The sequence below is a fragment of the Hipposideros armiger genome, unplaced genomic scaffold, assembly GCF_001890085.2.
Source record: "Hipposideros armiger isolate ML-2016 unplaced genomic scaffold, ASM189008v1 scaffold_55, whole genome shotgun sequence".
NCBI lineage: Eukaryota > Metazoa > Chordata > Mammalia > Chiroptera > Hipposideridae > Hipposideros > Hipposideros armiger.
This window is the reverse complement of record NW_017731405.1, coordinates 4,226,498-4,248,949: the sequence shown is the minus strand read 5'-3', so window position 1 is coordinate 4,248,949 and position 22,452 is coordinate 4,226,498. Positions and strand designations below refer to the sequence as shown.

Genomic DNA, 22,452 nt, shown 5'->3' with positions numbered 1-22,452 from the left:
CAAGTGACTGGGAAATACTGATATAGTAAGTGAATAATGAATGCTCAAGAGGGAGCAATTACTTTGGTCAAGATCAGCAGTCATGAGACAAAGCCACAGAGGAAAAGGGACTTGAGCCAGAAATTAAAGACTTGTGAAGGAGTAAAAGAAGACAGCAACACATACTTTAAACACCAACTAGAGGCCAGACAATATGAACTATCATTGCTCTCAGTCCTCACAATAATCCTAATGGATATTACTAGCAGTATTTTACATATGTAAAAGACACTCTTGCCCTTGGATTGCACAGCTATCTGGTTCCAAATTTATGTTGTTTCCCTTGTTTTCTGGTTCCTAATCTAAACAAAGGCAGGGAGGCAGGAATATGTAAGGTACAGCTGAGAAGAAGCAAGGTACAGGTATGGTAGGGTTGGCCTAGGGAGGTCCTTGATTGTGTCAGTCTGTTGTGGGCAGAGCCAGTCTTACAGTCCTCTGATTCCCCATAGCACCAAGCAGAAAGCAAAGCCAAAACAAGCATTCAATACATGGTTACTGTTTAGCAACTGGAGATGGGCAAACAGTATCTAGAAGGAAATATTAAAGGAACTAGGGTAACAGATAAACCAGCAGAAGGCATTTGTACTATATTATCTCAGTGACTAGTTTGATAATAAGTTACAAGCTTTTCCTCTAGAAAAAGAATAAGAGACTTACAATGTTGGATAAGAAAGATAAGGAAGATTAGAGAAAAGGAAGAATAAATACTGGGAGGGGTTGTTAGACAAGAACAGATTTCTATCTACTGAAATGGTTTAGTTATATTCCTGACTAGGGGAAGAGTCTAAATAGGCTAGAGATATTAATCAACATAATTAAAAAAATCTAAATCCATGATCTAAATAGATAATCTGTTATATAGACCAACCTTTTCTGGGTGTGGAAAAACTGCAGGATTTTCAGCCTTAGGCCCTAGAAGATAACAACATATGTTTACATTCCAGTTTTATTAAAGCACTAAAAACATACCCTCTCACTCGGCATTTTGTAATCACATACCTTGAAATGACTCCCACAAACATTCAAATATTTCACAAATATTATAGCAATTTATTAATATAAAAGAATCATTATGTTGGCAACGAAGTTAGAAAAGAAAAATTTTCCGTTTCTTAAAAAAAAAAACTTTATATGAAGCCAAGTAAAATTATAATTATTTGGAATTAGTTTGGCTAAAAATCAGCCATTCTATTTTGACTGAGTTATTTATTCTAAGTATTTGTAACTACATGAAGAAAAGATATCTACTTTCTCAGTATCATTATCTCTTCCTTTATAGGTAATAAAATTCATGCTGTCAAGCTAGACATGAAAAGGCATGCCCCATGTGGGGGCTGAAAGGAGTAAGGAGATTGTCCTAAATGTGATTTCACCTTCACCATCTCCTCCTCACCCTGCCATGTCCAAGGGGAGCTGGCTGACAGCAATTCATATCAAGACAAAGGATGTTTCTCCTGCTCCATTCCTCTCGCCTCCCACCTTCACCATCAAGGCCCAGGCCCTCTCACATACTTAGGCAGGAATTCAGAGCTCACTGGAATTTCAAGCATATGTTTCAGTCATTCTCTTGGTTTCTTTTGATTAGGCAATATCTAGAGCTAGAGTATAAGCAACTGCTGAACCTCAGATTGCATCCTCACAAGCAAGACAGGTTTTTCAGGGAAAAAAATAAGCATCAATATGCTTACGAAACTTTCCATACAGCAAAAACCTACGTTTTTTGGCTCCACCTTTGCCATTTGATGATGAAAAGCTTTGAAAATCAGCTATGAGGGTTAATATCATGGCATTCCATGCCCTCACAGGATAAGCAAAAATTAATAGGAATAAATCATTTATTCTTGTATTAGAGTCCTCTGTGCCAAGCAATAATGATATATTACACTATCTAAATCTTACTTAAAATTTTATATATCTGGTTGCTTAAAATGTAATACCAATGAAAGGAACATTTTACACCAATAGATACAGTGGCTGTTGGCCACCACCACCCTGAGGAGCCACCCGCCTAGACACTGTTGGGGGCCGCTGCCCAGGTCCTGGGAAGTTCTGTATTGTTTAACAATCATGGGCTCCCAAGTACAGCAGCAACAAAGGAATCTCACTACATGAATCCATGAGCATAGAATTATTGCAAAAAGCTGGAGTTGCCACTCCCGAAGGACATGTGGCTAAATCACCAGATGAAGCTTAGGAAATTGCCAAAAAATTAGGTTCAAAAGATGTTGTGATAAAGGCACAGATTTAGCTAGTGGTAGAGGAAAAGAAACATTTGAAAGTGGCCTCAAAGGAAGAGTGAAGATAGTTTTCTCTCCAGAGGAAGTAGAAGTTGTTTCCTACAAGTGACTGGGAAAAAGTTGTTTGCCAAGCAAACAGGAGAAAACGGCAGAATTTGCGAACAAGTGAACACGGAAGTTATCTCGGGAGAGAACACTACTTTGCGATAACAATGGAGAGGTAATTTCAAGGTCCTGTATTAACAGGAAGTTCTCAAAGTGGTGCCAACATTGAAGCTGCTGCTGCAGAGGCTCCTGAGGCCACAGTTAAAGAACCTACTGATATTGTAGAAGGCATTGAAAAGGAACAAGCTGTCTGGTTTGCACAAGACGGGAGTTCCACTTAATGTGGTGGATTCTGTGGCAGAAACCATGGTCAAGCTTTACAACCTATTTCTGAAATATGTTGCAACCATGGTAGAAATAAACCCAATGAGGGCCGGCTGAGTGGCTCAGTTGGTTAAGAGCTTGCTCAAGAGTTTGAGCTCTGAGCAACAGCGGTTAGATTCCTGGCCCGAGCTGAGCAGCCGCTGAGCTGCCAACCGGTGGCAGGATGGCTCAGCTTAAAATAAATAAATAAAATAAACCCAATGATAGAGGATTCAGATGGAGCTGTGCTGTGTATGGATGCAAAGATCAATTTTGATTCTAATTCCGCTTAGTGCCAGGAAAAAAATCTTTGACCTACAGGACTGGACCCAGGAAGATAAAACACACAAAGATGCAGCCAAGGCAGATCTCAACTACACTGGCCTAGATGGGAGTGTAGGCTGCCTCGTAAATAATGCTGGTTTGGCTATAGCCATAGTGGACGTAACAAAACTTCATGGAGGGACTCGGCCAACATTCTTGATGTTGGTGGTGGTGCCACAGTCCATCAAGTAACAGAAGCATTTAAACTTATCACTTCATATAAAAAGGTGCTGACTATTCTGGTCAACATTTTTGGAGGAATTGTGGGGTGTGATGTTATTGCACAGGCTACAGTCATGGCAGTAAAGGATTTGGAAGTTAAAATACCTATTGTGGTATGCTTACAAGGTACACAAGTTGATGATGCTAAGGCACTGATAATGAACACTGGACTTAAAATTCTTGCTTGTGATGACTTGGATGAAGCTGCTAAAATGGTTGTAAAGCTCTCTGAAAGAGCAATCTTAGCCAAGCAAGCCCAGGTGGATATAAAATTTCAGTTGCCAATCTGATCTGAGAACTTAGTGGATGGCTGAAGGTGTTAAATGTACTGTAATTGTTAAAAATACTGTGTTCTGTATTTTTATTGTTCCTTTGTTCTTTAGTGTTTGAAGATTGTAAATGCCATCTAGGCACAAAAACCTTTTAAAGCATTTGGTCTGCATTTAATTCAAGTTTTGAGAATAGGCTGTTTGTATAAAGAATGTGTAATGCAATTATCTTGTTTCTTTTGTTGCAGCCTTCTCTCTTTCACTTCTACAGAATGTCAATTGCAATATGCCAGTTTATTATTGTTGGGTACAACATCCTTGATTGATATGAGTCCTATGAATAAAATAAATATGAAGATAAAGCTTTATTATTTATTATTAGAAATATATCTAATAACTAGCTTCATTAGTAGAGCAATGTATTAAAACAATGTTTTATAGAAGTGTTTATCTTCAACACCAAATACCTAACTAAATATATCATCACTACTTATAAACAGAGATTTCAAATACTCCCCAGAATATTCCTTCAAGTACTTTAGTGCTGTAACTTGTTAATTATTTGAACATTGTTTTAATCATTACAAAACACTGATAACTGCAAGTCTTCATGATCCTGTGGTATCGAGAAGAACCTGTAGGTCTCTATCAAAAAAGGTATATTTACTAAGGACTTGGCAGCAAAATTAACAATGTCAATTTGAGTTAATAAAAATCTCCCAATGTGAAAAAAATAGATACATCTTCAATATCTTTACAAGGAGATTTTTGTTTTTAATAAACTCTCAGGTCCATAGGGGTTAGAGTTCAAAAACAGAGAAAAATATTTCATCCTCTTCCTCCTCTGAAGTGTAAAGAAAGAACCCTCAAAGACATCTTCTTCTATGTTTTAACCACCTCATCATCAAAGTGATCATTATTTTGTGCCAACAATTACTATTTTTAAAACTTGATAAATATAATGAAATATATTCTAGTAATTTGATTACTATATTAAAAACACACTTAAGAGGAATTCTCATTTTCTAGCTTCAAAATTTACTTGAAACAATTTTTACAAATAAAAACTTTTTTTCTTGAATTCTTATCTCTCCTTAAGTAAATTATCAAAATATTTTGTATATTTTCTACTTATCAATTGAAAGAGATAAAATGTAATGTATGAGAAATCATTCTAAAGTGCCAAATGAAAATAAAATGCTCAGAAGAGCTGAATTTTAAATCATAAACTATTTTAAGGTCAATGTTATCATATTTACTAAAGATCGTTTATTTATTTTGCTCATTCTCCAATTTGGTTAGAATTACTCTTTGAATTGCGAGGGAGAAGATAGGATTGTATTAGAACGGAGTCCACTATAACTAGCTAACAATTTAACAGTTTCCTTATATATAATTTAACCTATAGTTTAGGATGATAATACAATGAGCTTCTTGTTCTGAACACTCTGAAGGAGTAAAGGCAAGAGGGAGCTTCAGTGAATTGCCAGAAGGGAAGGGTATTACCAGTTCTATGGGTCTCTAGTCACAGAAGCTTCCTGACAACAAGAAACACCACGAAGTTTTAATTCTGGTGCCCACGGCACTTTTAAAGAAACCAGTAAAAGACTTGTGACTCTGAAGTTCAATGAGGGTGGTGGCGAGTGCACAGATACCAACAGCATCATAAGGCATTAACGGCGCTCAGAAGGCCAAATGGGGGGAGGTTGGAAGTACGGGAAATTCAGGACATAGTGGAACCCTGTTTTTCTATAAATACTGGGATTGAGTATGAGAAAAATGAAACTAGATATTTTGTCTAACTATTGCTGACACCTGTTATCACGGTCAAAACCCAAAAGAGAAAAAGGAATCCCCAAGGCATGCTATCACCATGACACCTCTCTCTCAAATTGTTCAAGTCATACTTACAAAACAAGGACTTCAACCGCTAAGATGGTATCTCTATAGCTTTATGACTGTTTCAGTCTATCTATAAACTGTATCTTGTAAAAGATGCTAAACAGCTTTTCATCACACTTGGAGGGTATGTTTGGCATAGTTTGAATTATATTAGGCTACTTGTTGTTAACGTGACATCTTAAAAACCACAAAGGCTTTTTATACTTGGAAAGAAACTTCCATTACTATTTGTTTTTACAGTTGTTTAATGATCAATTTATTAAACTTCTAGATCTAACATGAAAATTTGAAAACTACTGTTTCTTTAACATTTAAACATTAATTACAAACTTAAATTCCCTTAAATAATTTAAACTACAAATTTAACTTTTTTAAACTACTTCAAACATATTAGATGTTAGACAAAACACACATGAATACAATGGTTATAAAACTCATTACTGCTCTTAACCGAATTCTAAAATAACAATACATGGTGCAATTTGTTCTACATTTTTTCTATTCTTGTTGCTACACCTTCTTAAGATTAAAGTCATACTTATTTTGGTGCCTCCCCAGGGATACAGGAATTGTATCAGATCCAAAAGAAAACAAGTAGCTTCTTTGACCAGCCAATGTGGAAGAATCTCGGTTTTTGCCTAACTGATTTTTTGTTTGGGCATGGAACTGACTGTTTCTCCCAAGATGATTCAAAGCTGAGCAGCCGATTATCTGGCTTTACTTATAATAAGGAAATGCCTTAAACTACACAAAGGTTATTTTTTTATAACCTAATGTTCTGTCCAAGAATGGTACTTGGCCAGTGTTACAAAAACTTTTGGGTTATCATTATTCTATACTGACCTATCCAGTTAGCGTTATTGCAAACTTATGCCTGCTCTTTTAATATCTTATCATGATTAGAAGGGCCATCTAAGGCTTTAAACTCCTGATAGATGAGGGATTTAATCTATGCAGAAAGGTCTCCTTAATTGGATATCAAGTTAATCTGTCATCTTAATCTGGGACAAATTAGGCCCCACTTCTCACATGTTTTTATGGTGACTGCTGGTGCTGTGTGGTCTTTCCTTTCCTTGGTACAATTCTTATTCCAGGACTACATGACTTACAGTTCTGTTTTCTTTCTTTTCACTTACACATTGATAAACAAAAATATCCTATGCTTTATAAAAGATGTATTTAACAGAGAAAAAAATGCACATGTATTAATAAGTCTCTATATCTTATAATCATTAAAAGGTTTTAAACATTCTACTATAATCATTTTTCTTTTTATATTAAGACTACCTTTTGTACTTAACATTTTTTGAGTATCATTATGAATTCATTGCTTTTTCACAAACTTATTTCTACGAACTAAAATAACTGTTGGGTTTCCCCCATACCCCCACCCTGCATAATTTGTCCCAGCTTGACCAGTAAGAACACCACAGACCTAATTCTTTATCCTTTTAGCACTGTCCCCAGGCATCCTTGAAAGCATCTTTGCTTTCCAACAACAGTAGGATGTTTCAGACCCATCCTAATATCTTCATGCTCCAAGACAGATCAGCCATCCTTTAAGGATTCCTGGTTTATTTAGCATTCATACATCCATAGCACCCATATAGCTGGCACATAATAGGCTCAATAAATATTTGGTAAAATACAAACTTTAGGCACTGGGAGTGCATGCAAAAGTTGGTGATGGGCACAAGTAGTAATGCTGTAGTAGCAACAGAGCAGAAGAAAGAGCTTTTAAAATTTAACTTTTTCCATTTCAAGTTACCATGTCCTTGTGCCCTTTTATTATAATACTGGATTTCACTGGTCACTAAGAATATTTACTACCCTGTCTACAACATACATAATATTCACTCTGGAGGAGTCACTAGGAGACACCTCAGAGATAAAGACAACTATCCTCTAATATAGCTGACACCAAGTTAAATGGCCTGTGTGACTGCCTCTCAAGAAAGACATAACATACTTATTAAGAATGCTAAGAATGGAGAAAACAAACATTGTTTTCAAATTTGAATCCCAAAATTACATGTGAAAACAGTAGACATTTGGAGTAGCAGGTACTGACTGCACCTGAGCTGCTTCTCATACGTGTAACTATATGTAGCACGATACAAGGTCAACAGCAACATTGATTTCATATGTAAAAACATATGTAGCACTGTATAGTAGATGGATTCAGTTGTAAATGAATCCATATCTAACTAAGGCTTCTATTTTCAGGCTAAGACAAATTTACTCTGTATGTCTCTACCCATGAAAACATACCTTGAATGCTTTGGTGTTTCAGTGAAAGTTCAGCTTGGGGAAATGACACAGTGAACATTGGACTTTTTCTGGTCCTAAAACAGAATTAATAAAGACACACATATAAATTTTAAAATGGAAAAAAAAAACATTTTCTCATTGAAATACAAATTTAAACATTTTTCTTCATTTAAAGGAATTTCAAAATAGGGCAAGCTGTTTTTTGGGCTACATCATTCCAACCATTACTACCAATTAGTTAAATTAACATTTCAAGTGGTTGCAAAAAGGAAGGAGAGAGCTGAAAAATTAAAGTATGAGCTTTAGGAGTGTAAACAAACTGAATTATATTTAAGTCTGAAATTAACTTTGGAGATGACTGCCAAATAGGGGTGGTGGGTCAGGGAAAAAATTTGGTCCTGAACTATGTAGCTTGGCTATCTAAATTCTCAAATACACTGAAAGTTTGTCATTATAGTTTTAAATGTAAATAAAAGTCACTAATGAGAAAATTCTCAGACATTATTTATGATTTTTGTAGTAGGCAAAGAAAAATAGGTAATACTGAATGGAAGAGGTTGAAAGCAAAATAAGGGTCATGCCTAATCTGCAATTTTGATCAACTGCCCTGGGATAATTAGAAGTGGACTGAAGAAAAGCAATCAGTTAACTTTTTTTTTCCCGCAATCTAATTTACTGCACAAATGCAATCAAGATACCTTCCTTTTAAAAAAGACTCTAGTTTCAGCTGTTTTAAGAGTAGTTTTTATACACCAGGCATATCTACTTGAATCCTAAGCAAGAATAATAAATTGAACATCCTCCCCTGTCTAAAACAGAAGTGATCAATATATGCTATCTTGAAAATGAAAATAAAACTACTCATAGAATAATTTCTATAAGGCAAATGGAAAAGCATGTTGATTATTTTCCCCCTAAAATGTGATTCTTTGAGAAGACCAAGTTGATTGACAACAAAATAAAATCATAGTTTGCATGAATAACAGAATTTTTTCCTTGATTACAAAAGAGAATTTAAGACATAAGTCTGAAAATAGAGCAAAATGGTATCTAAATTATTTTAAAAAGTTATTTATATTAGGCAAGACTGCAAACAATGTAATGTCCAATAGTAGGGGAATGATTAAATAAATTATAGTACAGTTAAGTTATACAGTGAAACATTATGAGGCCATTAAAATTCATGTTTATAAAAATATTAATGAGGGCCAGCCAAGTGGCGCGTTGGTTAAGAGCTGGCTTGGGACGCCAGCGGGCCCCAGTTCGGATTCCACATATGAGGGCCAGTGACACTGGCCTCCACAGCTAAGATGCTTAACAACAGCTCAACCTGGAGCTGGGCTGCTGTGAGTTGCCGGCGACAGCGTAGGCTGCAGCCTCTGCTGCAGTGGGTTGCCATGGGCTACCGTGTGTAGCCAGCAGCCAGCGTGAGGGGCCAGCAGCCACAGTGAGCGGCCGTCCAGAAACCGGCGACTGATCTGCCTCGCCCGGGAAGAGCGCAATGATGGTGCCAACTTGGGCCAGTGAAGCAACGTCCTCCACAACTAGACTGAAGAAGGACAGCAACTTGTCTGTTCCCCTTCCCCCAATTCCCCAGCGCTGTTCCCATCCTCCAATTCCCCAATAAAAATCTTTAAAAATAAATAAATAAATAAAAATAACAGTAACATGTTAATATATTTTTATGAAAAACTTGTATTTTCCAAAATGAAAAAATTAGTAATAAAAATGGCATTGTTTACATTTTTAAAAATCTCTTTAATGTATGGCTTAATAGAAGACAGCTGCCATTTCATATCTGCTACTGCATTCAATCTTTTGCCATACATTGCTTTGTTTGAAGTACATAACAAAAATCTGGCTTCATACAGATACTACAGTTGGAAAAGGAAGGAGTATTTTAGTAGAGTTTTTGGATACTTGTGGATATTACTTTTTGCTATCACACCAAAACTCTAAAAGCAATAACTTCCTTAAAGGTTACTGGAAATGTAGAAACTAAAATAAAATCAATGAACTTTTTATTCTGTTACATTATAACCCATTGGTCTATCTTGCATTTTGAATGGATGTATTATCTGTGCCTTATTTTGTGATGTCATGCATTGGTTTTTTAGAAAATACTGATGGAGTTATGTAGATCTTAGACCGATATACCTCATTATAAAACATCAAAAAGATCACCTTTGTAAATATTACCACTGACCTCACCAGAAAATTTTAAGTATTGGAAAGCAATCAAGGCCAAGGTGGAAGACACAAGTTTTCCTAAATTCTAATTTTCACTTGAAAGTTTGAATTTTTTTCTTTGGCAATAAATATCATCTGCTATATTCATTGAAGTGACTGGCTTTACTTCATTCATTTTCAAGAAAATATCTGCCCAAGTGTGAATGAATAACCAGTCTGTCAGTTATTCTTTTTTTTTTTTAGGCTTTTTTTTAATTTAATTTTTTAAATTAAAGTTTATTGGGATGACAATAGTTAGTAAAGTTACATAGGTCTCAGGTGTACAATTCTGTAATACATCATCCATATATCACATTGTGTGTTATTCTTTCTAGTTAAAAAAGAAAAAGTGAGGCTAGTTTTCTTACAATGCTTACAACTCAAACAAGTGCACAAGTGCTCTCAAGACAACTACCACACTTCAGTATGCACAGAAGTACTTTAAGCTTCTTCAAACTTCTTTAATACTTCAAACTTCATCACTCAGAATATAAAAAGATATATATTTAGTGGTAAAGATGTAATAAAACAAATAACTTTTCTGCTTCATCAAATGCATTAAAGTGAAATGCATTTTTTTTTTAATTTTTTACTTCTAGTACATGGCAGTGAAAAACACGGTGACTACAAGTACCCTGATTCCTACTAAGGCTCCTGCATTTACCCACCATTTGCTTTAGTACTATAAGTGCAAATGTCAATACCATGAAATAGGTAATAATGTGTTGGTATTGTTATTAAAAACAGTTTTGACTTTACAGACCCTCTGGAAAGTGTCAGGGATTCCCAGGGGGTCCACAGAACCATACTTTGAGAACCACTCTTTTAAAAGAACTGAAAGGATCAAGTCTCCTAAAGTATAACAGTTATATGAAGTCTAATTTCAATAAGCTCTACAAACTCTTCCTTCATGCTATTTTATAAATTTGCTTTAAAAATATTAATACACAGAATCAACTTAATCTTATTCAATTTTTCTTATGAAATGAAACTTACCAAGAATGTTTATAAAATAACATATTTATGCTGCTAAAAGGGCAATTATTCAAAAACATACGATTCTACAACTCAAGAAAATGAAGATGTACAAAATGACAACTAAAAAATCTACAATATAATAAAGCCAAAAATTAGTATGCTTACTGTAACAGAGCTTGTTTTTGTTCCATTTCATCTTGAGGTTGCTAGGAAGGAAAACAGTAGTTTTTTCCATGATGAATGTTGTTAACTCAATGCAACAAACTAAAAATTTAACATTTAAGATAATTTTTATGTTATGCTTTCTTAGTGTCTTTTTTATCGTGTTGAAATATATATATCATAAAATTTACCATTTTAACCATTTTTAAGGTACAGATCTGTGGCATTATGTACATTCACAACCATCAATCACCATAACCCATCTCCAGGACTTTTTCATCTCCCCCAACAGAAACTCCACACCCATTAAACACTAACTGTGCATTCAGCCCTCTCCCAACCCTTGTCATCGGCCCTTCTACTTTCTGTCTCTAAGAATTTGACAACTCTAAATATCTCATATAAAAGAAACCATACTATATTTGCTCTTTTGTAACTGGCTTATTTCACTTAGTATGTCTTCAGGGTTCATCCGTATATCCATATGTCCTTCCTTTTTAAGGCTGAATAATATTGCTCCATAAGTACCACATTCTGCTTATCCACTCAACTATCAGTGGACAGACACTTTGGTTGGTTTCACCTTTTGGCTATTATGAATAATGCTTCTATTAATGCAGGCGAACAAATATATTTTCAAGCCCCTGCTTTCACTTATTTGGGGCATAAATCTAGAAGTGGAATTTCTGGATCATATGGTAATTCTATGTTTAATTTTTTGAGAAATCACCATACCATTTTCCATAGCAGCTGTTCCCCTTCTACATTACCCACCAGCAATGAACAAGAATTCCAATTTTTCCACATCCTCGACAATTATTATTTTGTGTTTTGATAACCGCCATCCTAATGAGTATGAGGTATTATCTCACTGGGGTTTTTGATGTGCATTTCCCTGAAGATTAATAATGTTGAACACCTTTTCATGTGCTTACTGGCCACTTGTATATCTTCGTTGGTAAAATGCCTATTCATGTCCTTTGCCCATTTTTAAATCAGGTTTTTTTGGTTGTTGTTGAGTTTTAAGAGTCTTTGTGTATTATGGGGATCAATCCCTTATCAGATCCAAATTCAATGTAAAGAAACATTTCCCCCCTATGTTTTCTTCTAAGAGTTTTATAGTTTTGGCTCTTTATTTAGTTTTTGTCTTAACTCCTTTTTAATAAAAGAATCTGTGGAATTTAAGTAAGAGAGTGTTCCTTCTTTTTATTCATAGTTTTTCTCTTCTCCTTGTTCATTAATCTATAATGGTTCTGATGAGCCACTCTTGTCAGATTCTGAGTTCCAGTACTTCCCCTGAGGGTCAGAAATTATAGCACCTTTGTGTTACAGTATTAAATGCTGAATGGATTCTGCCTGATTCTCAAGTCATGTCAGACAATGTAAAGTTATGCCCCTTTCGAAAAAGATAAAATACGCTGATAAAATGCTTCCATTTTAAGATTTCACTGCACACTAGCTTTCATCACTTCAAAAGGATAATCATTACCTTCAATATCTCATTAGCATCAAAGAAGACCTTTAGAAAAAGATTTCTCTTTGGGGGACTTCTATGTTTGTTTCTATGATGGGTAATAAAGCTTTCTGAAAATAAAGCCATTAGCCTGAACTTCCAAGCATTCTTTGATCAAGGAAACAGCCATAATAACAAGAAAACACAAAGTACTGTGAGAACTTCAATCTTCTCCAATTAATGTTCACTGTTATTTATTGATAATGTATCTTTACATACTTCAAGGTTATCACATTGGTTCCACATACATACTTCCCAAGCAGACCTTACAAAGCTACAGGCCCAGAAAGAAGACAGAATTTCAAGAAATAAACCTAGAAACTCCCAAAGATTAATTAAACAGGGTATACTTATATATTACTAGATATCTCTAAGTCTCCACAAAGCAATTCATTCAAATATTTATAATACCCACTTCATTTATCTTACTGTAGGACCAGTGACTTTTACTGTTGAAGGCTAATTATTTACTTGACCCCACCTACATACAGAAAAGGCAAAAGAAAGAAGTTTGCTTAAGAAAGTTTGCTCCTGGACAGCTGATTTTTTTTTTCTCCTGCATCAGCAGAATTACCACTCAAGAGCTAATGCCTCTGAATATAATGGGGGATGGAGTTATGTTAATTAACAAAATGCAAGGATACACTTCAATCAATTCTTTATTAAGGGGTCCAAACTGCTATCTATCCTTTTGATAAATATGACTGCCATTTTCCTTCTGCCCCTGCATCCCTATATTTTGACCAGGTCATTAAACTATCAAGTTTTTAAATTTTGTTTTGTTTTACATGTTGGGAGTAGGGTCTAAGAAGTGAAAGAGAGTTTAAATAAGTTGTGTTAATTTTAAGGATCTAGAAACTAGAAAAGGAACAAATCTATTTATATAGCCTTAGCCAAAAAAAAAAAAAAAAATCTCTGCTGTCTGAGATCAGTCTCTTAAACTGAGTCATGGATTAATGGGAGTGGAAGAAGGAAGAAGCCTGGTCAGCCAGATCAGCCTGCTGGTAATATCCACATGAATGAATTAATCATTATTCCCTGTTAAACAAGTATTTCCAGATGAAAAAAATCTGATTGTAGTAACACCAGGGATGCCTCCTATATTAATCAGGGTTCTCCTACATTAATCAGAGAAAGAGAACCAATAGGATATGCATATGCATATGTAAAGAGATTTATTATAAGGAATTGGCTTTAGGACTAGCAAGTCCAAATCTGCAATGTAGGCCATGAGGCTCAAGATCCAGGAAAGCTAATGGCAAAGAAGAAATCCAAAGGCTGTCTGCTGGAGAACCCTCTCTTGCATGGGAAGGCTGGTCTTTTTGTTCTATTCAGGCCTTCAACTGGTTGGATGAAGCCCACCCACATTATGAAGAGCAATCTGCTTTACTCAAATCCAATGATTTAAATGTTAATCTCATTCAAAAACATCCTCACAGAAACTGCCAGAATGATGTCTAACCAACTATCCGGGCACTACATGGCCCAGCCATCATGAAATAAAATGAACCATCACACCTCCTAATTTTGATACATACCAATGTCTCCAATTGTGCTCCAGACATATTACTAAACTCTCCAAACAAAATCAAAATTTTCCATGTAAAATTTAAAAACTGATTGCCAAAAAATATGTCAGCTAGAGATAAAATAAAACAGGTACTACATATATCAGTGGAAATAAGTGTTCAAATAAAAAAAATTAAAATTAAAAAATAAAACCTGCTTGCCACATAGTACCTGTAAAGAGTAAGGAAAGATACTGCAAGACTCAACTAAAATTATGAGTATATTTTTTTAAATGCTGCCTATTTTTAAAAATTACCATTGTGTACGAGTATGTAAAACTAAAGATCCTTTATTTCTACATAGTTTATTCTTACTTAAAACAGCCCATCATTTCTAAAACAGTCTGTTTTGAAGTTGAAATGTCAATATTGCATCTGAGTACTAAGAAAAAATGTGTTTAGAAATCTGTTTAGTAATTATTTAGAATTTATTAGAAAATAAGATTCAAGGTATAAAAATACATGTACATATATATGTACATGTATATGTGTATACACACACACACACACACAGTGTGCCAAAAAATGTATACACATTTTAAGAAAGGAAAAATCTGTATTAAAATTACACTGATGGTAATCACTTTGAGCACCTCTTGTAAATGTAGAAGTCAAACGTGACTTGTATTCATCTCTTGTTATTGGTATATATTATTACAATTTTAATACAGTTTTTTCCTTTCTTAAAATGTGTATACATGTTTTTGGCACCCTCTGTATATATAGCCTCTTTAAATAACTCTGGGAAAGAATCTTTCTGGTCTCTCCATTTCTATATTTGATAAAATCAATTTCTCTCATATAACCAAATTTCTAAAGGTTTATTTTCATAGAATAAAAGTAAAAATTGTGCAAGTAGCAATATGTGTCAATTTAAAAAATAATATCAATTAAAATTTACTACAGGTGGGGCCGGCCGAGTGGCGCGATGGTTAAGAACTCGCTTGGGATGCCAGAGGGCCCCGGTTCGGATCCCACATGTGAGGCCCAGTGACACTGCCCTCCACAGCTAAGATGCTGAACAACAGCTCAACCTGGAGCTGGGCTGCCATGAGTCGCCGGTGACGGCGTGGGCTGCAGTCCTGTGGCAGTGGATTGCAATGGGCTACCGTGTGTGGCCAGCAGCCAGCGTGAGCGGCCAGCAGCCGCCGTGAGCGGCCGTCCAGATGCCGGAGACTGATCTGCCTCGCCAGAGAAGAGCGCAATGATGGTGCCAACTTGGGCCAGTGAAGCAACGTCCTCCACAACTAGATTGAAGAACAAAACGACAGCAACTTGCCTGTTCCCCTTTCCCCAATTCCCCAGCACTGTTCCCATGCCCCCAATTCCCCAATAAAAAAAAAAAATTACTACAGGTGTTTAAACACTTTGGCTATATGGTCTAAATTTTGCTGTAGACAAAAAATGGGTGGGGAGGGGCAAGGGAAAGTTAAAGGAGGAATCTATTTTACTGCCCACGAATTCCCATGAAGGTGAAAAAAGAGGGATAAATATCAAATATTTCATTTATCCTTATCCTAGTTTTACAACAAGCCCCAAACCAGCTGATTTACTCTCTAATGACCCACCTTTGAAAGACATAGTCATTTTTTTTTTTGAAGTTTTATTGGGGAACAGTGTGTTTTTCCAGGATCCATCAGCTCCAAGTCAAATAGTTGTTTCAATCTAGGTGTGGAGGGTGCAGCTCAGTGGCCCATGTGGGAATCAAACTGGCAACCTTGGTGTTATGCGCCTGCGCTCTAACCACCTGAGCTAACTGGCCGCCCTAGTCAGTAACTCTAAAAGTCTTCTAAAGCAATGTTCCAAGCTGGTTGATCAACAAATCCCTTGGGAGGCTTTCAAAAAATGGAGATTCCTAAGTTCCACAGAAGTACAGGTCTGGGAGTCCATATTTTTAAGAAGGTACCCAAATGAGTCTGATAGTCAAGCTTTCAAAATCAACTGTTCTGAGGTATGACCTAGAGCATGGTACAATATTCACATACCAAATACTTCTGAAATTAATTGAAAATATTATTATTTTTCCATTTCACGGTTACTAAAACCAAAGAAAAAATGTTTTTCCCCCATAACTCAGTAATTACAAAACAGTTTTTTAAACAAATTATTAGAAGGTAAACGTAAACATCTCAGCTTCAAGGAAAAGTATTTGATGTTAAATTTTTCTTTTAATCAGAGATAATTCAAGTGATATACCTTCCTAAGCACAATATTAAATAGATCCTCATGGTCACTCTTTGGGTCTGTTGTCAGTTTTCTGCTATTAAATGTATGTATATTCCCTTCAATTCCTTAAAACTTTGTAGGTATCTCTGGTTAGTTAACTTATTTATGTAAAGTGCTAGCTAAATCACCCTGTACCTTTCCCCAAAGTGATTACACCAAAAAAGAAGCAAACAAAAATTTGTGTATATAAGTGTGTGCACACACACATGCAGTCACACTCATATAGGACAATAGGAGCGCCTTTCAGTGGCTCATAGCTCAAATTATACCACACAAACTAATATCTTCTTCACAAATTTAAGATGACTTCTGACATACCATGGAGATGAAAATCATAATTATTATATCCTAATTTAACTCATTTTAACCTTCTGTTCCTCTTCTCTTTCTGGTAGAGACCAGGAGAAAGAAAAAAATAAAGGAAAAGGGAAGAAAAAGAAAATCTTAACCCTCCCCGCCCCTACTCCTAAAACAACTGGCTATCACCAAAGTTGCAGCAAAGAAACAGAATGACTGTCTAAGAAAGAAGAAAAAACTGAATAAGAGAAGAAAAAAGAAGCAAAATAATAGACAAAAAGAATTATTAGGGCCAGCCAAGTGGCGCGTTGGTTAACAACTGGCTTGGGATGCCAGAGGGCCCCAGTTCGGATCCCACATATGAGGGCCAGTGACACTGCCCTCTACAGCTAAGATGCTGAACGGCAGCTCGACCTGGGGCTGGGCTGCCATGGGTCGCTGGCGATGGTGTAGGCTGCAGCACCTACTGCAGTGGGTTGCCATAAGCTACCATGTGTAGCCGGCAGCCAGTGTAAGCGGCCAGCAGCCGCCATGAGTGGCTGTCCAGAGGCCAGTGACTTATCTGCCTCGCCCAGGAAGAGCGCAATGATGGTGCCAGCTTGAGCCAGTGAAGCCACATCCTCCACAACTAGACTGAAGAACAAAACAACAGCAACTTGTCTGTTCTCCTTCCCCCGATTCCCCAGCATTGTTCCCCTCCCCCAATTCCCCAATAAAATTAAAAATATATATTAGTAATTTGCCACTCTTTGAAATAGAATTTCCAATTTTTAATAAGAATGTATTTAATCAACATGCCACGTACCTGTAAGACTGCGTCCTCACCAAGAACAGGCATCGTCTTATTTTTACTTATTTGCTCTTTTCGATCCTCTCTGCATTTAAAACTAAGTTGAATCTCAGGAGAACATGAGCCTAGAAAGAAATGTAAGTCATTTATAACAGTTTTATTGCTCTGCTTTGCAATGGCCCAAGGACGTCATAGATACTGCAAAATGTCATTAAAAATCATTTTGTAAATCATAATTTCCTAACTGCTACTTTTATGTGTCAAGATTTTTAAATCATTAATTAGGAAGAAACACATATACTACACCCAATAAAATAATACTGACATTTCCTTGTTTCAGAATTAATAAATGTAAAAGATAGGTATAGAAAATTATACACACTTAAACCCCACTAGGAAGAATACTTTCTTTTTAAAACATTTCATTTTAAGTTATTTAAAAAAACTCATTTAAGTCATTTAAATCATGCATAATCCAAGAAAAGTCACTTTCTGTTTCAAGATGACAAATTGAGCCCATATTTTAATTTTCTTCCCTTCCCAGTTCCTAAAAAGAATCCAAAAACGATTAGTATTTTAAAAATCTGAAGCAGCAATGGAAAAAAAAGGAAATATACCCACTATAGATTAGAAGATGGGAATGAATTAAAGGGAAACCAAACATTAGTCAATAGCTTGTCAATCAATATAGGAAAAGGAGGGGCTCCTTCAGAAGTAACTACATGGATGTCTTCCATCAGAATCACTGAAAACCACCCAGAGCAGAGAAAATCCCACCAATGAAAGATGGAAGAATGTAAATTAGAAGCTTGCAGTGGATAAAGTCTCATATTTCACTGAGCTTGCTATAGGTTCCAAAGAAGCTTAGGATGAATGCTATAGTCAGCTACTATGCGTAGGAGGAGATCTTCCCAACCAGATATAGAAATGTACTAAAAGCTAAGGTTGATAAAATAATGTAGTAATGGCACAGAAGTATAAATAGTCAAACAGATCAGAAACAAAACAAAAAAGTGGGAAACAGACCTACATATATCTGGGAATTTAACACATAACAATAATGGTATTTTAAACAGTGGCAAAAAAAATAAACCATAGCACCAAGATAAGTTATTCAATAAGTGATTAAATAATATTGGGGCAATTGGTTAGCCATTTGAAAAAATGAAGTTAGAGACCTATCTTCCCATATGGCAAAATAAATATTCCAAAGAGATTAAAGATGTAAGTGTAAAAACTATAAATAATTGGAAATAAAGATAAAAGAAAATATTTTCATGGTCTTGAGGTAGGTAAACTATTTCTAGGTTTGAAAAAACTAAGAAACCCTAAAAGAAAAGACTGACAGATTTTGCTACATAAAAACTTAAAACTTCTGGGCCGGCCGAGTGGCACGTTGGTTAAGAACTGGCTTGGAATGCCAGAGGGCCCCGGTTCGGATCCCACATATGAGGGCCAGTGGCACTGCTCTCTACAGCTAAGATGCTGAACAACAGCTCAACCTGGAGCTGGGCTGCTGTGAGTCGCTGGCAACGGTGGGTTGTCATGGGCTACCATGTGTAGCCAGCAGCCAGCGTGAGCAGCCAGCAGCAAGCGTGAGCGGCCAGCAGCCGCAGTGAGCAGCCGTCCAGAAGCCGGCGACTATCTGCCTCGCCTGGGAAGAGCGCAATGATGGTGCCAACTTGGGCCAGTGAAGCAACGTCCTCCATAACTAGACTAAAGAACAAAAGGACAGCAACTTGTCCGTTCCCCTTCCCCCAATTCCCCAGCGCTGTTCCCATCCCCCAGTTCCCCAATAAAAATTTAAAAAATCTTAAAAAAAACACCTTAAAACTTCTGCAATACAAAATATATCACAAATTAACAAAAGATAACTAGAAAAAAAGATAACTAGGAAACTGGGTAAAACTATTTGTAACATATAGATAACAAACTTTTGTTATCTTTCATATGTAAAATGATCTTATAAAACCTTTAAAAGCAGAATACATTCTTTAAAAGCAAACCTAATTTTAGCTAACTAGTCTAATAATTTAAAAAGTATGCAAATGTGTAAGCATTACAATATTCATATTTGTTAAGAGTATTGAAAACTATTGAAAATATAGTCAATTCATTAAATAAGTGTATATTCACGCAAAGGAATAATATGTAGCAAATTAAAAGGCTGAAGTAAATCAATATAACAAGGAAAGAAATATACTATGTACAATAGTAAAATGTCAATTATGAAGAGAGGTATTTATATTGACATATGAAGCCTAGAAGAATATACAAATACTAAACACTGGCAGTTGTTGAGAGTGGAATTATAGGGAAGATTGGGGAATGGGACCTTTGATTTTCTACATAATAAATGTGTTTTTTAAATGTTTTGTACTTCTAATAATTTACAAAAATAATAAATGTCTATCCATTTGGAAAAGGAAACGGAAGCAAAAGGAAATAAAAGAAAAAAAACTTGGTTGAAATATTAAAACAGACCTCTTTTTCCTAGTAGCACTTTGTATATCATAAGAATATACTCTGGAGACCAATATTAAACACTGTCTCTTCCAGTTACAAGTAGGAAAAACTACTCTAAGATGAAACGTAATTTACCTTTGGGGTATCAGGTGAAATAATGTACAGTGAAAAGACTTTGTGAACTACACATAAAAGATCTTCATGGTGTTTAGGATACTTTTTCTTCTATTCTACACCCATATCCTGTCATTCTCCAAAATGAAAAATGCTTACAGGAAGAAATAAGAAAATACCCTACCATTTAACAGCTACTGCAGAATCAATCTTTTTGAACAGTATTAATTAGATTTTTCTAGAAGCATTTAAATTGACCTTGAAGTGGACTCAGGAAGTATGGAGAATTGGTAGGTGAAAGGCACTTTTTAAGATATATATAAACAGACGCTGTGAGACTATGTTAACTAGTGTATGTTAACTAAACTATGTTAACTATCATTTCACAATACCTACAAATATTGAATCATTATGTTGTATACTTGAAACTAATGCCAATTATATCTCAATAAAAATGAGAATAAAAATGAAAATATATACCAAGGATATTTGTACCTTAATTTTGTCTAAAAGAATCATATTGTGGTTATTTAAAAATATTATTTACTTTTGTAAATAGGCAGGCTCTAGAGTTAAACTGGAGGTTTGGTGGGGAGACAGAAGAGCTGAGTACTACTTCCATATCTCTGCAGCCCTCTCTAGGAGACATAAATATCTTCCAGGAGTTATAATCTACATTGCTGTCCTTATAGTAATAGATAGATCTTAACAGACCTTAAAGTCTATTACAGATGACTATAAGAAACTAACTGTGTAAAGATAAAGAACAATGCTAAATATAAAAGGAGAAGTTAATGGAATAATAAATAACACTTGGGAAATTTAAGGGACTAATTAGCAAAAAGAATTATTTCTCACCTTTGCATATTCCACTTGTACCAGGATGGAGGCTGAATTCAGATCTAAGAGATGTGTCTTCAACAATGAGCAACCTTTCAAGTACCAAAAAAGAAGGTACAGATTGTTATCATGTTTCCGAAACAAAGATTAACAATTTAACTATCATTTTTTTTATTATACCTAAACTTGCTAAAATTCTTAGAGCACTATTAATATTTCTATAGCAAAGTATTTTTTTCAGAACTGTACCCTTCAATTAAAAACTTATCCAAGATGAAAAATACTTATTCATATGGTCACATTTATTTTTTACAACTATTCTGTTATTTTTTAATATGTGAGAGTAAGAGACAAATATCAATAGTTTTTGAATAGAGGTGAGATGATTTGAGGGACAAGTGTTGGTGGGGTTTTTCCTTCATATTTCTCTATGCCACAGAGAATTTGAGATTAAAATCCCAAGGTTAAATCTGAATGTATATTTTCCTTTAATCTTGGATTCACTTCTTACTATGTTCTAAGCAGCACAAAGATAACAAAGAGAGATGACACAACACGGTCCTTGCCCTCAAGAAGCTTCAAATCTAGTGAAGGATACAAAACTAAGAAATAGTAATGATACGCCATGGTCAATATGCTACTAGGCAGACTTAACTGCTTATATTTTCTGTTTAGAAAACCTTTAGAATTCAAAAATGGGTAAAGGACTTGAATAGACATTTCCCCAAAGAGGATATATAAATTACCAATAAGTACATAAAAAGATACTCCACACTATCAAATACTAGGGAAATGCAAATCAAAACCATAGTGAGGCATCACTTCACACCCATTAGGATGGCTACGATAAAAAATAAACACAAAATAACAAGTGCTGGCAAGGATATGGAGAAACTGGAACACTTGTGTATTCCTGGTGGGAACGTAAAATGCAACAACCACTGTGGAAAACAGTAGTATGGTGGTTCCTCAGAAAATTAGACATAGAACTACCATTTGATCCAGTAATTCCATTTCTGGGTATGCACACAAAATAACTGGAAGCAGAGAATTGAACAAGTAATTGTACACCCATATTTATTGAAGCATTATTCACAAGAATCGAAAGGTGGAAGCAACTCAGGTGTCCTTCGATGGATGACTGGATAAACAAAATGTTGTACATATATACAACAGAATATTACTCAGCCTTGAAAAGGAAATACCGATATGCTACAACATGGATAGACCTTAAAGACATTATACTAAGTAAAATAAGCCAGACACAAAAGGACAAATATTGTATGACTCCATTTATATAAAGTACCTAGAGTAGTTAAATACATAGAGACAGAAAGTGGAATGAATAGTACTTACCAGGGGCTGGGACCAGGGAGGAATGGGAGTTATTATTTAATGAGTAGACTGTCAGTTTAAGAAAATGAAAAAGTTCTGGAGATAGTGGTGATGGTTACACAACAATGTGAATGTACTTAATGCCACTGAACTATACTTAAAAATGATTAAAATGGTAAACTACGTTATATCTCATATTTCACCACAATAAAAAAAAATCCTTTCCAGAATCCAAGAATGTAACAGTATACTAGGGCATGAA

General features: G+C 35.4%; 1 protein-coding gene and 1 pseudogene across 1 annotated transcript in view; one reads left to right on the top strand and one right to left on the bottom strand.

The window, feature by feature from the left end:
• ANKRD31 (ankyrin repeat domain 31) overlaps positions 1-22,452 on the bottom strand; it is a 141,388-nt gene that overhangs the window by 77,305 nt on the left and 41,631 nt on the right. Inside the window, exons 4-8 of the mRNA XM_019641006.1 lie at positions 20,874-20,947; positions 17,451-17,560; positions 11,045-11,085; positions 7,673-7,746; positions 908-951 (exon numbers count right to left, since the gene is read on the bottom strand). Coding sequence (XP_019496551.1) covers positions 908-951; positions 7,673-7,746; positions 11,045-11,085; positions 17,451-17,560; positions 20,874-20,947 — 343 coding nt within the window. The remainder of the gene's footprint in view (positions 1-907; positions 952-7,672; positions 7,747-11,044; positions 11,086-17,450; positions 17,561-20,873; positions 20,948-22,452) is intronic.
• LOC109381888 (succinate--CoA ligase [ADP-forming] subunit beta, mitochondrial pseudogene) lies at positions 1,358-3,520 on the top strand (annotated as a pseudogene).